At 38.0% G+C, this 18,206-nt stretch overlaps 1 protein-coding gene across 2 annotated transcripts in view; it reads left to right on the top strand.

Annotated features, from left to right (window-relative positions):
- LOC113118834 (cadherin-24-like) overlaps positions 1–18,206 on the top strand; it is a 68,535-nt gene that overhangs the window by 33,677 nt on the left and 16,652 nt on the right. For both annotated transcript variants that reach the window (XM_026288250.1, XM_026288249.1), the window contains exon 5: positions 10,974–11,155. In XM_026288250.1, coding sequence (XP_026144035.1) covers positions 10,974–11,155 — 182 coding nt within the window. The remainder of the gene's footprint in view (positions 1–10,973; positions 11,156–18,206) is intronic.

Genomic DNA, 18,206 nt, shown 5'->3' with positions numbered 1-18,206 from the left:
GTTAGCTACAGGGTTGTCCTCCAGAGGCGCCAGGGTGGTGGTGCCATTAGCTACAGGGTTGTCCTCCAGAGACGCTGGAGTGGTGGTGTTAGCTACAGGGTTGTCCTCCAGAGACGCCGGAGTGGTGCCGTTAGCTACAGGGTTGTCCTCCAGAGACGCCGGGGTGGTGCCGTTAGCTACAGGGTTGTCCTCCAGAGACGCCGTAGTGGTGGTGTTAGCTACAGGGTTGTCCTCCAGAGGCGCCGGGGTGGTGGAGTTAGCTACAGGGTTGTCCTCCAGAGGCGCCAGGGTGGTGGTGCTGTTAGCTACAGGGTTGTCCTCTAGAGGCGCCGGGGTGGTGCTGTTAGCTACAGGGTAGTCCTCCAGAGGCGCCGGGGTGGTGCTGTTAGTTACAGGGTTGTCCTCCAGAGGCGCCGGGGTGGTGCTGTTAGCTACAGGGTAGTCCTCCAGAGGCGTCGGGGTGGTGGTGCTGTTAGCTACAGCGTTGTCCTCCAGAGTCGTCTTTACATCAATCACTTAGATCTCTCTAAAGTAAAATGTTAATCTCAAGATACTTTACTCCTGGGCTGACATGAATTGGGGTTTCTTGTAGAAAGAAAAAAAATAAGCCATATTAAGCCACAGAGCAGTGATTAACAAGTGAACAAGAGACTTGGGAGGCCAAGTAACTAACATTTCTCAAGTTTTAGCAGCATTATAAAGACTTCAAGGTTCAGAACATGAACAACACCGCATAGGTGGATGTCTTTGGCTATTAAAAGCAAATCAATTAATGTTAATCAAACGAAACTAGCTTTGGAAGGACACTCTGGAGACCACCTGTATGATGTACCACTGGCAGACAGAAGAGAAACACCAGGGGCTGGATTGTGGAACCCATTCATTTGGTCCCTGGGCAAGACATTTAACCCCTAGTTGCTCCAGAGGCGTGCAACCTCTGACATATAAAGCAATTGTAAGTCGTTTTGGATAAAAGCGTCCGCTAAATGAATGTAATCAGATTAGAGTTTCTCGAGCGCAAACATACGGGAACCTTCTCTTTGTATTTGCTATAATTCATCACATTACACTCATTCGTCAAAAAAAGAAGTATATAAGAATAAGTATACTTTGCGTCCACTAGACTGACTAGAGGACGCTCATAGCCTGAAATATATCAGAATATTTTATTTTCCTCTTCCTCATACACACACAGGGAATGATGGGAACATATATCAGTCTATATAAACATTTACAGTCAGCAAATTAACCTTTAGATGTGGAAAAATCAGAAATGTGTGTGTGTTTGCGTCATGAGAGGAAGTTTGTGAGAATATGTTAAGCTCAGCTACAGAACTGCTGAAGTTCTCTCAAAGTTAACATTAAAGTTGATGTTCTCAAACCGTTACCGCAAAAACATATTTATGAAATGTTTTTTCTGAAACTTTTTTTATTTGGACGTCCATCTAGCGTGTTTTTTTAGTTGTTACTGTTTATTTCAGAACGTTAAGAAACATTCAAAAGTAACATTCCTACAGTACACATTCATGTCACATACACACGTCCGACAGTTCATCAGGATGAGGGAGGAGAGAGGATGGCTGGAGATGGAGAAACTCGGAGGTGACAGGTTTTATCATCAACCCTTAAGGGCTCATTTTCATTCGGCATCCTTCCTTCTTGCTCTTTGGCTTTCCATGCGTATCCTTGATATATTCATTTATTTTCTCAACCCTTTGCAGCCCTTCTCACCCTTCTGACCTCAGCTGGCATTGCTTTTAAAGGCTCTGCATTGGTCAGCAGCACAAACCGATGTTGTAATACTGTTCATCAAAACACTTACTGTCTGCTCTTTCAGTGGAATAAAGCCCATTTATTTAAACTCTCATCAAAGCATAAAGCTCATTTGGTCTCAAGTGGCGATCGGAACTGATGAATATGTCCTCTTGAGAATAATAGCTATAAAATGCCATAGTTTGGATGTAACTAAGATGCACCCTGTAAACTCATCTCAGCCTCTGCTGGAAATCCATTTCGAAGGTAAAGGGAGCATGAAATGTAAAGAATTAGTTACTTGGCGTCTCAGCTATGTGTCTGATGTTGAGAGCAAAGAGGGTTTATGCGCGACCAAAAAAAACTTTTCTCAATCAGTTCGCATGTGTGGGAGTGCTTTAAGCATTGTTGCTTTGGGGTCCTGAACACTCAATTAAAATGAAAGTACCTTCACAATTAATTCTATTCAGATTGGCCTCCCACCGGCAGCGAGCGTCTCTGGCTATTTTGTATTTGCAGGCCTCACTCAATCCCATAAGGTTATATATCTGTGTTTTTGCCACACGTAAACCGATAAAGATGTAGAATGCGTGTCTGAATCCGTAAAGATGTGTCCCTGGGGTGGCTTCTCCAAGCGTGAAGGAGGGATGAAGGAAGGAAGGAAGGAAGGAAGGGATGAGAGGAGCACTAACAGCTTCATCTTGGCCGTCTCTGCCCGCTGTAATCAAACTTGTTTTCATCTCACTCTGCGCTCAGAAACACAGAAGATGTGCCTTCTTGGTTTGCTGGCGTGCTGGCGGCTTCTTATCTGTGACACGTGGCCTAGTCTTTGTCCATTTCCTCAAATCAGTTTGCCAGAGAGGTGCTCAGCCATGTGTTCTGATTGGATAATTTGTTGACTGATTCGGCTGATTGGGTTTGGTATGAATAAGGCAAGCAAGCAAAGCGCTTCTGACTCACTGGCTGCCTGTGGGGTCTCCTAGGGGGGCTGTAGATAGCAGTGGGGCATGAAAACGTCTCTGAAATCGCTCTGTCGTATCACAGCACCCAATTAGAGCTGGGATTGGATGGTCCCTGGTTGCACATGTAGCACTGGTTGCACTACGGTCATTTGTGGTGATGACTGCATCTTTGTGGCCACTCACTTACACTTTACGTACGGATCCAGGAAGAGGACATTCGAGGTGAAATGTCAAAGACATCCAGGAGTTACTGTAAGCTGGTTTAGTGTCATTAATGAGAGAAAAATATAGTAGGGTAGGACTGCAAATCCTTTTTGAGGTTTCAATCTCTAGATCAAAAAGACCTACTGACTATCCAGTCTTTTCTCAAGAGGCCAAATTATCTGTGAAAGAACCTTTACTTTTTGCTTGTGCAATTCTAAGCTTTCAACATCAGAACGAGATTTTCAGCTGGTTTTGATACATGACTCTGATCTTGAAGTTTAGTTTGGGTTAGGCTGCTAGGATGTCCACTAAAAAGTTTTAGAAAAAAACAGTATAAAATGAAAAAGAAAATAAATGATACATAAATAAGTAAAAAAATAATGGTAAAACATTAACAAACATTATACTGTACAATGCTTAACAGATAATTAGTTAATATACAGTATATTCACATGTAAATATTAATGTTTATCAATGAACTTCCTAAACATTACCTAATGATTAACATATGATAATTTAATGTAAATTGAAATGCTTACAGATGTCGGTAAACTTTCAGATCATATGATCTTCATTTGTTGATCTTTGTTTGTTATGTAGACCTCTATTTAAACATCTTTACAAACTATTTATGAATTATTTGTTCATGTTCTGCAGTACCCAATCTAAAGTGGAAACTATTCATCATTTTCAAATGTTTATAAATGTTTACTAATGATTAGTATCTTTATGAGCAGTCATCTCAATGGTAAAAATAAACTATTCATCATTGGTAAATGTTTGGAAATGATTACTAATCATTTAATATCTTTATGGGCGTTGGACTTTTAGCTAATGTAACAGGGTTTGTGTAAAGGGTGGCTGTTTACGTTTAGCTAAATGCTAGCTAAAGACATAACAGATTGTAAATTTGGTGCAGAATTTTTTTTATTTTTTATTGTCACATGTAAAGTATGTTCCAGTTAAGTTCCTGTTTGTCCTTATTTGGTATTTCCTGTTTGCGGTTTTAAGTTCCTTTTGTCGCAGCTGTGTTATTAATTATCCTTAATTACTCCTGACCTGTTTCTGTTCTTCCCTGATTACGGTCCATGTGTTTATAAGGCCTGTGTTTTCCACAGTTCCCTTGTCCTGTCTGACCGTCATGTAAAGAGGTTGTTTTCTCCTGGGTTTTGAAAGTGGATTCTTTTTAATGAATAAAAAGACTAGATTATATGATATCTGTGCTCCTTCACCTGGCAACCCATGACAACATGACTACTCTTCAGTATATCATTAAACAGGATATTCCTTGAATTCCTTGAAACATTAATGTTTAACAAGTTTATTAGAAAACATTAGCAAACACATTATCTCACGCTTCTAACCCTTTAATATATATTAACTGATCCAATGATCCATTAAGCATTTTTTAATTTTTGTTAATGATTTATTAATGAAAGTTATTATAAAGTGTCACCTGTTTTTATTTTCTTTTAATATTTATATGAAATATTTGTACAGTATAAAGCATCTTTATAAATTAAAATAAATACCATAGCTTTATATTAAAGGAAGAGGGGTCATTTCCAAGAGAATCATAATTAGGTTCCATGGAATTTTATACCCTGCTTAATATTTAATTTTTAATGTTTTTAATGCAACATGTGTTTAACATGTCATGTCTGGCATTAAAACTGGCAAAAAAAATTGTTTTGTGTATAAACAACAGGAAATGAGAAGTATTTATTTAAGTTGACAAGGCTATGCATTTTTATGTAGTTATTCTTCCAGCAGTAGATAAACTTCTTAAATCTGACACAAGGGTGACAAAAAGTCAGTTATTCTTTAACTTTGGAGCTTGCGATATGAGCTGTAGGGAAACTTTTTGTCGAGTGTTGGTCCATTGTGTGAGTTTTTGAGGAATAACCTGGAGCCGAATGTCAGCAATGGAATCAATCAGGAGGTTGGCCGTTGTTCTATCGGTGACAGTGAGAGTGGAGTGGAGTGGGGGAAAAAATGGTCAACGATTTCGCTTCTCTTGTCATCTACCCTGGCAGTGTGCCTTCACGCAGAATAATAGGAGTTAGAGCCATTCTTCTTGTATGGAGGCAGAGAACAAGCGATATAGAAGTGGTGGTGGGGGTAGGTAAGAGGGAAGTGATTTCCATGCTAATGGGAATGTTCCCATCTCTATGATGAATGCAGCCGTCGGACTGCCGGCACAACGGGGGTCTCACACCAAACCACTAACTAGCAACTTCCTCTCTCACGCAGGACGAGGAAAAGAAAGTGGAGTGAGTGGGCACTTACATGTAACTGAAAGACGGACCCTAAGCTCCATAAGCTAGTGAATCAATGGCTTATTTCTTTGAAGTTTTGCCATCCGTGCTTCTAGACACTGGCCTGTGCATTGACGTCTTTTATTATTTAACATGCCATATATATATGATGGTGAGTAATTGGAGAGTGAAGTATTCGAAGAAATGGTGCTCCAGGCAAGGTCTATTTTAGATTATGTGCACGTTGAATCACAGGACGGATTTAGTTATTCAGCACAGTGTGCCGCGCTGTTTGAGGGCATTGTTGATGGAGGTCAGCATACTTTGATCAAATTCCAGCAGTTAGTACTGAAGCATTGCAGCAAGGAGTGAGCGTTAGTCTAACCTGGCCAATTTAAATGCTCGTCAGATGACCCGCGGTGTCCTAGGAGAGCCAGACGCAGCCTCACAATATACACCAGGAGGCCTGGACACAATTGTCACTGTTATTAAAGTGGAATTACAGAGGGAGGCATTTGATATTAAAGTCGTTTTGAGCTGAGGGTGTGGGTATGTTTTGATTACCCCACAGCCCCAGTGCTCTATGTGGGAGAAATAGAGTGAGAATCCTCTGGAGGTATTAACAACCCGAAGCAAGCACACAACACTGATTTCATCACCTGTATTTCACCTCAGAAACAGTGAAGTCTTGACATAAACACAATCTCTGTCCCTTCTTCTTCTCATTTTCTGTCAACCTTTCCCACCCGTTCTCTATCTCATGAAATATCGGCCAGCATTCCCAGTCTGTTTTCTCATTTTCTGTAATTTCTTCTCCTAAGAAACTTGTTGGCCATATATATACCGCAAAGTTTTAGGTCTGACAAGACTTTATGTGAACAAATATTAATATGCCAAGCAAGGATTGATCCAAGGGTTTAAATTATATTATATTATATTATATTATATTATATTATATTATATTATATTATATTATATTATATTATATTATATTATATTATATTATATTATATTATATTATATTATATTTGGGGTCAGGAATTTTAAAAAAAATGTTTTTTATGTTTTTGAAAGGAGTCTCCTATGTTCACAAAGTCTGCATTTATTTGATGAAATATAGGCTACTGTACAGTACAGAAAAAAAAACAATAAAACTACTTTCTATTTTAATTCATTTTAAATAATTTTAATAGAAATTGGAATAGAAATATTTTGACATTGTAATGGCTTCTTTATAAATTTAATGTCTCCTTGATGAATACAGTTAATTAAAAAAAAAAAAAAAAACTTCCTGACCCAAGCCTTCAAACAATATAGTGTATAGAAGTATTTTTTATATATGTTTGCAGAAACATAAGTGTATGTAGCTTAGCCTTCGAGAACTAAAATGTGTTTCAGGGTTATAGAAGGCAGTCTAAGTTTATACAGAGTCTCTCTCTTACCCTGTGATTGTTGAGCAATCCAGTGTTAATTAAGGCCATCTAGACTAGTCTGGCCCAGACTGGTGCATGCTGTGTAAATGGAGGTTTCAAGCCAAGTCATCCTAATTTAGTGCAGATTAAACTTCCTGGCAGAATGGGAGAAATTAGTGATGCAAATGATATTGGATGAGTTTGATAATAAAAATAATTCCAATAATTTACTTCTCTAATTATGCTCCACATCCTCGAAGAGTGTCATTAAAATAGTATTGGTTATATTAGTCTCCTATTAATCAGTTTTCATTTTCTTTGCCTTCTTGTTTTTGCTGTTTATTAATATTTCATCTAAAGTTCAACGCTTTCTGCTTCAATTGATGGCATAATTGTTGCACAGACACGTCTCCCGCCCCACTTTGTACCTCAGCTTTCTCCATCCCTTCGTCTCATGCAACCGCACATAGTCATGGAAGACAGGTGCACATCCACACACAAGCTCTTGGCCTCACATTATCTCTCTCGTGTCCATCTTCACCTTTTCTCGTTCTTTAATTCACCTTGTCAGACTTCTCTTTCCTTCCCTTTCAGTCCTTTCATTCTGAGGAGTGGGATAACTGCCTATTTCCCACGTATCTCTCTCATTGAGTTCTCACTTGCGGCTGCTACACCAATTTCTTAATCTCTGCTTCTCGTTCTCACTTTCGATGTTTAGTCTTTTGATGTATTCATGCATTGTATTCATACATTGCATAGTGCCCCTGTTTTTGCAATTTCCACTAAAAAGTACTTTTAAGAACAAATTTGTTGGATTCTACACCTATTTATAATGGTATATAAACATGACTAATAAAGTCATAAGCCTTTTTTAAATTTTATTTTTAATTGAACTATGAGTTTGCCTGATTAGTGAAACTTTTATTTTAACATACAGGCTGAAATTTACGATTTATGATTTTTGCCCATTTCTTTACCCCAAAGTTGACGCTAGTTGCTCTGCAGATTTGAGCTGACAGATTTCATAGAATGATGTGTATGATGCTGACAGATTCCATGTAGATCAAAATATCAAACATGTTTAGAAGCCGATTTTAGAATATATATATACATATATATATATATATATATATATATATATATATATATATATATATATATATATATATATATATATATATATGAGATAATTTTATCACATTAATATTATGCATGTTATTTACTGTCTTTTAATTGTGTGATATATTGAATTGGCCATCGGATATACTGTACTATATAGAACATAATCTGTATATCACCTTTTTTGGTCCATTGTTGTTACTTTACGGCAGAATCCAGATGGTGTTATATTCCAACATTGGCAGAGGATAGTCGATCTGCAGGGCAGTAAAGGGACAGACCAAGAGAAGGGTTACTCCATGCCAATTGCCTCTCCAAATCCTTCATTTTAAACCCTTCCTCAATAAGTGCCACAAGTGATAGACGTCCTAAAAGGATGCAGATTTTATTCTATCTAATTTTCAACCAACGCTTGAGCTTTAGCCAGCTAGACACTTTTTTAATGACTCTCCCGTCTCCGAGGTCTCATTTCTACGGCAACATAAAGCCTCATCCATATATAAGGCCTCTTATTTTCTCTTTTCCTTCTCATATTCCCTCTTATTTTCTTTTCCGTTTTGTCTCCCAGTTGTTCTCTCTCATTGAATTGCCTTTGCATTTCTATTCGTCTCTGTTTATAATCGCTATGTCTTTAAAGCAAGCTGTTTTCCCCTCATTTACAAACAATACACCCCTCTCCATCTATTCATCCATTGAGAACTCTTTTTACCATTTAAATGCGTCTCTTTTCAAAATCCGTATACTTGCCCACATGCTGTCTTGCCCACACTGAGTCACACTCATCTCGCTCGGTGGACCTGAGGTAATTGTGCTCCATGTTATTGACTGAGCTAAACCTGTATTCATCCAAAGACCTGCTAATTAACTCCATCTGCCTATCATTGAAAAGCTCTAAATACTCTGCTCTTAATCTCCCATTGGGCACTGACTCATACCGGCCAATCCCTGCTCCTTCCCTGTGAAGCCCAGCCCCATTAGAGTGGCTTTTAATGTATTATAAAGAATAAAACAAGCAGGGTCTCTCATAGCAGAGGTGAGGCTGAGAGTAAAGGTTTTGCTTTAAAGGGAGTCTGTGCAGGCGCTGTGGTACCTCTTCATTTGTCCCTTCTGAACACAATTACAGTGACCCAGTGGGGAGTGCTATATCTCTAAGTCACAGAACATTGATCTTGTCCCTTCACGCTGTTTGATTGGCCGGCTAAAGCTGCTTTGGAAAAAGATGATTATCCGTACGCTTTCTTGCTCCTCTTCAGTCCTGATTCGTGATTTATGAGGAGACGGGTGGGTGTCATTGTGTGTGTGCGTGTGTGAAGTGACTTTGCTCAGTCTTAAGTCCTGGAAAATGACAAATGTTTTTGGCTAGCTGTAGGGGAAGATAGCTTCAGATCAGAAGCATCATGTCCTTTCAAACTGTAACTAAAAGACACAAATGGATACACTGTTATGTTGCTTGATTATTGTATCTGAAGTAGCATGATTGTCTGAAAGGACGTGGAACAAGTGGCTAATTTGAATCTCACTTTAAAAGTGGCCAATTTTGTACTTTATACACATTTTGTATGATACTGAAATTAATGCTTTTATTTAATGTTTTTATGTTTTTATTTAGAAAGGGTGCATTAATTACATAAATTGAACAAAGCGACAGTAAAGACTTTTACACTGTTACAAAGAATTCCATTTCAAATTGAAATTGCTATCCTTTTGAACTTTCTATTCATCAAATGATTCTAAAATTTTTTTATAGTTTCTACAGAAGTATTAAGCATCACAGCTGTTTTCAACATTGATAATAAGGCCATATTTAAGGCTTAAACACCAAATCAGCATATAAAATGATTTCTGAAGAATGATGTGACACTGAAGAATTTAGTCATTTCTGCTGAAAATATCTTTGCCATCACGGGAATAAATTAAAATGAAGATTAAAAATATAGCATAAAAAACAATATATTTTTTTTAAGGAACCGTTTTAACTGTTGAACACATACAAGTTTGAAAAAATTACTTTTGTTTTTATGTATTTTAAAATGTAATTTATTCATGTCCATTGGGCATCTCGTCTTTTAATGAAGTGTGTGACCTTGAGCATGCAGTAATGTGTTTGAATTCCTGTTGTGCCAAATCCTTAAATCCCAAAGCAAACAGCTCTCCTCGATTTTGCCTAAAGTGTGCCGAAACGCAAGCGCCATCAAAGTGGAAGTACGTGCCTTTGCTTGACAGAAGTGACAGAGTGTTTTAAAGGCCGAGCAATGACACGGTGTCCACTCTGAAGTTGAATCCTCAAACACTTGTTGTGCTGGAGACTTTTCCCCCATCAGCCACCTCTCCCTCATCAAAGAACAGCAGGACATCAACTACATGGCAGTCTGCACGTTTTTCAGATGCAGAACTGATGCACACTACTGAGGGAGTGATTTGAAGGGCTGGTGTTATTTGGGTGCAGTTTGCTGATATAGGGTGAGGGTGATGAGCTTTGACTTTCATCTCAGGCTGTTGTTTTGTTGTGTCACAGATTCAAGGTTTCTAATGGAGATGTACTTTGTAATGTCCCTGGTTGTGATGTGTGGAACAAATGTTTACTATACAGGTGCTGGTCATATGATTAGAATATAATCAAAAAGTTGATTTATTTCACTAATTCCATTCGAAAAGTGAAACGTGTATATTATATTCATTCATTACACACAGACTGATATGTTTCAAATGTTTATTTCTTTTCATTTTGATGTTTATAACTGACAACTAAGGAAAATCCCAAATTCAGTATTTCAGTATAGTACAAGTTCGCTAGTTCAAGAATTTGTGTCATTTTGTGTAGATTGAAGTTGTAATTTTATATTTCTTATGTTTATCTATCTGAATAATCGCATGCATTTCGAGCTTTGTAAGCTTTGGTTTTAGTAATTTTCGTTTTTCTTTTTCTTCCCAAAACTTTGTTAGTGCAATAATATAAAAAGTATTATTTTTTTCCTGTCATTTTTTCCTATTAACAGCATGTTTAACAGTAAATTACTTAATTATCATCATGATTGGATTTTAAAAATCTTCGCAAAGAACCGACAAGATTAACACTGGATTAACAAACAATAGCAAAAGTCAAAAACAGATACTCATAATTGATATACTGTAACATGAAATGTGAGATGCTTCAGTTTAAAGCTTTTCAAAGATCAAACTGATATGATGCATGAGGATGCATCAAATGATTGATTCTCTCTCTCTTCCCATCCTGTCTTTTTGTCCAAATCTTTTTCCTTTCTCAGGTTCTTGGCTATTCTCTGTGTCAGAGTTGGCGGTGCCAGGGGCGGAGGTGGGTCGGATCTCAGCAACAGATGCCGACTTGGGAGACAATGCCAAGCTAGAGTACACCATCCTGGACGGAGAGTCAGGGGACACCTTTAACATCACCGGAGCCAACCAAGAGGCCGTGATCATTCTGAACAAGGTGGGAAGAAAGTTAACAGGACATATGGGGAAAGGCAATTCTACTGAAAAGTCCATCTGAAGCCAGCATGGATTTAATTTGGTATTGGTTTGTCTACCTCAAGCGTAGCAGATATATTTTTTTTAAAAGCACATGATTTATTTGTGTCTTTTTGGGGCAACATCCCAATAAAATATATGTGTAAAAAAAACCTCAACTGCTGGCTGTCAGCTAAATATGGCTACAGTATAGTGCAGGTTGTCAACCAGCATTTCTGTTTGAAGCAGGTTGACCGAGAGAGTCTTGCTGGCTAAGCTAGTTAAGAAGCCTGATGGGAATTGCAGCACAATAGTGGTGACCTGCATCCAAACTTTCTACACTGTTTCTACACTGAAAAGTGTGTAGTATGTGTGTGTGGGCATGGGTTCAAAGAAGGTGGGAAGAGATCAGAAGATGCCTCATAGAGCAGATGATGTTCCTGGTGTAGGAAAGGCAGGTTATTCATTCTGCCAGGTGTCGTGAGGAGATCTGCGCAGTGGAAGGAAAAAAAGCTCCAGAAAAGGCCAGAAACAAGTGTCTGTGCTGTATAGGCGATGTGAGTCAATGTTGAATCAGCCCGATCAAAGTCTGTGAATCCTCTCTCACTTGTGTGCATGCGAGACGCTAATCAGACAAGCTGCGAGAGAAAAGAGCGTGATTTACGCTGGCACACCGTGTGGTGCATGCCACACACAGAAGTCCCATGAGACCTCGCTCATCTCTGAGAGCACGTTTCTTTACTGATAAAGTTTCTGATTGTCATTGTTCGCCTGAGGGCATCTTCACATCACCAGAAACGGCACATGATGCATTTATAAATTGAAAGGAAAAGTTAATTCAAAAATTTAAATTCTGTCATTGTTTATTCACCATCATGTCATGTTGTCATACAGTGACAGTTCATAGTCACCAGGGGTTGTCAAGCTCCAAACAGGGCAAAAAAAACACCATAAAAAGTAGTCCAAAGGACTCATGGATTATTTTCCAAAACTTTTAAAGCTGTATGTTGTGTTTGTGTGAAGAACAGAACAAAATTTAAGCTGTTTGACTAATAATTCTGGTGCAAGACTCCATATATAAACCCGTGCTGATTGTGAGGTTAAACACTTGTGAGCTGGATAATTTATAAGAAAGCTGTCATTCCTTGTTCGTCCATTTCATGCATGTGGCTTCCTCCTCCTACGTGCACAAAATAGTCTAAACAGGTCATTGCTTTTGCAAAAGCACTATTTCTATCACCTTAATGCATTCTAACAAGTATGCATATATTTATACAGATACTTTAAGAAGTATTTATATGCTTTATTTATTGCATAGAAAAAATATTTTTGAAACCTAGCAACATACATTGTTTACTGGAATTTTTTAACATTTCACGCTGTTCATAGTTAACCCAGGTTTAACATTTAATCGTTTGTATTCAACAGATGTTTTAAACTGTCAATTCATAACCCTGGGTTAATTATGACTAGCATCGCAGCTTTGTATTATTGCAGACTATAATATGTGCTTTTTGTTTGGTGAAAGAAAAAGTTAAGAATAAAAGAACAGAATCTTTATTCCTGTGTAAACGGTTCCTGCAATGGAAAAATCAGGATCATTTTATATAGAATAATCTCAACAAATCTGGTTTTGAGGTTATGCTCCATGAGATAATAACATTAATTTTGAACTTCATGTTGCCTGTTACAGTTAAAAGGCTTGAAACCCCATTTCTGAGCTGCTGGGAAGCCAGCTGATCGTGTGTGTGCACTGCTCAGATCTGGATCTGTGATCAGACACTGGGGAAAGCCGGCACAGTGTTATTGATGCCAATCCAGCTTCCAGGACTCATTTGTGTGTATGTCACAGCGACTGTACTGGGCCCCTGCGATCATGCAAGTTTGGTTGAATGTGTGTGTAAGTAAATAAGGGGGGTGTTCATTGTGACAGGCCTGGCAGGTGTGGGGAAGTCAGTAAAAAAAAAAAAAAGCTTTGGCTGCAGGTGCGCCCGGGAGGGATTTTAGGCCAAGGATGTGTTACTGTGATAAGGGAAAACTGGAAAGGGGAAATAGACAGAAAGGAGCAGGGAGATTAAACGAGTGGCCAGAGAGAGGAGACAGTATATAGAGAGATACAGAGACATGGAAGTAAGACATACACTAGGAGAGACCATATAAAAGATAAAAAACATTAAGGTAAGGGGAAACGAGAGAGAAAGAGAGCGAGAGAGAGAGAAATCATAAGAAAGAAAGTATCATTGTTATGTAGAATTTGCAGTGCTGTACCTGCAGTAGTTTGCTGTCTTTTAAAGGTGTACATACAGTAACTGACTGAATTTAAAGACTGTGTCTATTTAAACAAAGTGCAAATCTTTTCCATTTCCAGCTTTGGGACACAGAAATACAGTATAGCAGCAAATATTATTTTGGTGTGCATATTTTCTCCATCAGAAAAAGACAAAATGTTTTTGAAAGAAGACTTTAATGCTCTGTGAAGCTGCATTTATTTGATCAAAAATATAGTAAAAACTATATTATTAGAATTTAACTTTAATTTGAATTAGAATTTAAGGTTATCTATCAACATGACGGTTTTCCTGTGACGCAAAGGGGAATTTTCAACAGCCATTACTTCAGTTTTTAGTGTGACACAATCCTTCAGAAATCATTCTAACATGCTGATTTGCTGCTCAAGAAACATTTATTCCCATCAATATTGAAAATTTTCTATATACATATATTTGTTCTGGATTGTTGGGAACCAAACAACATTGGAGAGCTCTGACTTGGACTTGAAACAATTGAGGCATTTCTCAAAATATCTTCCATAGAAGAACACTTTAGTCGTCTAATGCTTGGTGAAGGACGAAATGAACAGGGGGAATTCTGGGTAAACAAATGAATTCCTGCCATGTCTCTCCTTGAATTTCTACTTCATCCTCCACCGCACTGATGCTTTATTCTCCCAATCATATTTTCTTAAATTGCTCCCGTGTTACTGTTCTCTCTAATATTCCTGTCAAAACCACACCGAGACGGTTTCATTGTCCGTCAGGTTTCTGGCCAGGACTCCTGACCTTGCTGTAAGACAATGATGGAGAAGAACAACAAGACAAAGACAGAAAAAGAGAACAATATGGAAAGATATGCAGGTGGAGTATCTGGAGACAAAGATTGAAGAGGTTAAAAGGGATTTAGCCAGAGAACCCACGCGCAACTAATAGAAAACATGAAAGATACCACTCTAATAGAATTAGAATAAACAAAGCGTAAAATTAGCACTAAGCTCCCCTTTGGTTTCCGGCCCATTAAACAAATATAAAAAAACGCTGAACATTATTTGTCGTGTTTGTGTTTACAGGACCCCGCTCTAGTTTGGCCACCTGCCTATCTCATTCAGAACAGCTGATCGTCATGCCTGCCTCTTGTTTATTTCGCTCCATATCACAAAGACTGGAGTTGAAGATTTCTTTGAGACAGAAAGGAAAAAAGAAAAGAATCATCTCAGAGAGAGGAAGAGCTCGCCCCAGGGAGGAAAGTGTTTCCAATAGGAGCAATTTCTGTCATCACAATGCCTGCCATGACCTCTCAGAAACCCACAGAGTTTAGAGCTTTTTGCTTAGAGGAGACATGCACAAATATTAAAAATACACAACCTTATATAATACATATTTTGAAAAGACTGATGACCATATGTAGCATATATTTTTAAGACACTGAAGCATGGACGCCATTTTAAAGCCATTTTAACCCAAAACTGAAGTTGATGTATTATGCACAAAAGAAATGTCATTTATTTTACCCTCACATTGTTCATGTCAAACCCATGACTTTCTTTTGTGCATAATACATCAAGATATTTTGTTGAATACCTAAGTTGCTCTTTTGTAACAACAGTGAATGAGCACTGGGAACACTGTGCTCTAAAAATGTAAAAAAATGAACAAATAAAGTGGTCACTGAATTCTTAAAATTATTCTTAAGTTGTATTTTTAACTGTACTAACTAAAGTTTAAATAAGTCGTTTTCGTAAATGAAAATTTGCTGAAAAGGTACTCACTTTCAATTCATTCAAGATGTGAAATAATTTGTAAATAAATGTAGCATCACATCACATTCCACATGACTCCAGTCCATCAATTAAAGTCTTGTGAAGTGAAAAGCCATGTTTTTGTAAGAAATAAATCCATCATTAAGGCATTTTAACCTAAAACCATTGCTTCAGGGCAAAATAACCTGTACCATCAGGTGAGCAAGTGATTTTTTATAAATCTGTTCTGATTAAGAAACAAATGCATTTCCATGTTATTTGATCTGAAGGTCAAATATGTCCAGCAATTTTCCCTTTTTAGGTCAGGTATTCTTTTAAGTGATAAAAAAGTTTAAGCTTTCTTGTAGATCAAACTATAGAATTCCCAGGGAAAGAAAGAAATGATTAAAATAAAAAGAAGTGTACCTTGAATGCAATACAAATAGCTTTGGATAAAAGCATCTGCCAAATGTATAAATGTAAATGTAATTTAGAAATGAAATAGCTTTTTTGGCTTTTCAAAATGACGTTAGTGATTATTCTTGCTTGATGTGCAGACATGAATGATGTACTAATTTAACAGTACTTTGTTTGGACCTAGTCATTTGCATTCAGAATTTTACAAAGAAGGAAATATGCATTTAGAATGACATTCATATTCCTTTAGCTAAACCAACCAGCTCAAACTAGCATGCAAACTGGTGTAAGATGATCATTTTGACAGAAACAGGTACAAACCCTTTCTTTCTTTCTTTCACACATACAGACTACCCTCACTTACACATGACCGTTGCACCCTCTGTGTTAATATAGCCCTGAATTACAAACCACGTGATGACAAAAAAGGAGCACATTCTAAAAATGAAAGGTACTGAAGAAAGAAGCATTTTGCAGATAAGACGAAGAGACCTTTGATGTGCAGATAAAGAGGACAAAGCCTAAGGCTGAGTGTGTGAATGGGTCACTTAGGGCCCTTTCTGGTAAGCTAGGTCATGCCTGCCTGTCTGAGAAGAAGCTGTTTCCATATGTAAAGCTGCACTGCGACCTCTCTCCCTCCCTTGCTCACTCGTTTCACCTCCGCGGCGTGCAGGCAGTGCTGGGTTTCTCTCTGTAGAGTCTTTCCCTGAGGGATGTTAGTTAAATGCTGCAGTCATTTCTGCACTTTAAAAACCTGCGCTTTAGAAATTCATTGATTCCCAAACAGTGCAAAAACTCTTTGTCCTTGAGGTGAGCATTAAGGAAAGGAACCTGTTGTGTTAATCAGGTTTTATTTTGCTACTATAGCCTATGTGTCTGAATATGACTTTTGTGAGTGCTTGAAGGTTAGTTCTCAATTATTTAAGTAATAATGTATTCACCTTTAAGTTGTTCCAAGCCCCATTCGACTTTCTTTTCTTCCGTGGAACACAAAAGAAGAAATTTTGTGTAATTTACCAGCCTCTCTTTTACATGCATTTACAATCAATGGGAGATGTATGACTTGAAAAATGACACAGATAATTATAAAAGAAGTCTATACCATTTGCGTGTAATATTCAAAGACTATTCTTTACTAGTCTTCCTCTACAAGAGAACATTTGAGTCAAGTGTGCTGAACTGAAGAATATGACCAGTTTCGTGAAAGAATCATTTCAGCGCGTTTTGTGCATCCTTTAACAGATTCGATTCAAAAGTGTCACATGTGACATGCATTTCAATGAATTACATACATTTCAACCTGTTTCTCACATTAGTTTATCGAATGGCTTCAGAAAAGTTAAAATAGGCCACATGGAGCACTTTTAATCATACTTTAAAGGCTCGTTTTTGTCATTTGGAGCTTGACACCCCGGGTCGCATTCACTGTGATTAAATTACATTCACTTTCATTACAGTGCCCAAGGCATTCTTCAGAAATTACATTTTGTGTATTCTACGGAAGAAAGTAAGTCATGCAGTTGGGAACAATGTGAGGGTGAGTAAATGATGACAGAATTTCAATCTTCGGTGAACTATTCGTTTAACATTTTGTCCCCACGCTGGCATTACGCAGCATTATTCACTGTTCTTAGGCTAATCAACACAAAGTGAATTTTCAGAGGCATAATTATCCAGACAGAACGGCGTATGTGTGGGCTGGTGGGTGGCATGCTGCTCTGATTAAGCGTATGCAGATTGCAGGAAGTCTTGTGTTTGAGTTTTGTATGTGTTTTGAGTTTGTGTGTGTGTGTGTGTGTGAGAGAGAGAGAGAGCTGCATTACACAGGGCTATGATGGAAGAAGTCTGTGTATAGTTGAATATGTAATATGCCGGCAATAGATCCACATCTGTGATCTCTTGTGACAGTGTTGTACCACCAACTGTCCTTAAAGTGACTGATGCTAAAGTAGCATTAAACACCTTTTTTGTAAAGGTAGTCCTGTAGTCCTATACAGCTTTCCAACAGTGCCACCTAATGGTGCAACAATCTATTGGATTGAGCTGAGTGATTGCTTTTGCAAATAAATAAGATGCTATGAATTAAACATAGGCCGGTGGAGATGAATTTCCTCCTGTAAATTGAAGATGAAGGTTCAAATCCTGCATTATATTTACATTTATGCAGTGCATGCATCATTTAGGCTAAATTTGTATCCAGATGTGTGTTCCCTGAGAATCCGACTCATGACCTTGCTGTTGTTTGTGTCATCCTCCACCAGCTGAGCTTTAGAGACAGCTGTGGATCTTCCCTTAGTTACTTCCATATATTCTCACTTTGACCGTGTGGATAATCCACGGCAATCAACCTGTGGGGCTGTTTGTATTATCTGTTTTCTGTGTTGATCTTCTTTAAGACAAAGAAGGAGATATCGAAAGAAATTGTGATTGAGGGAACAATGAAGGACTGTGGGAAGAATTATAGTGAGAAGGGAAAGTATTGGAGGGATGGATTTTTTTGAACCAGAACTGATGTCAAGGTGGAATATTGAATCAAGCCTGGTTTTTGGACTTGAAAATGTAGGCTTGTAAGTTTGCAAGGAATGAAGGGGGGAGCGAGGAGGGA

The sequence above is a fragment of the Carassius auratus genome, chromosome 2 (assembly GCF_003368295.1).
Source record: "Carassius auratus strain Wakin chromosome 2, ASM336829v1, whole genome shotgun sequence".
Classification (NCBI taxonomy): domain Eukaryota; kingdom Metazoa; phylum Chordata; class Actinopteri; order Cypriniformes; family Cyprinidae; genus Carassius; species Carassius auratus.
Note: the sequence above shows the minus strand (reverse complement) of the source record. Positions and strands in the feature narration are given on the sequence as shown.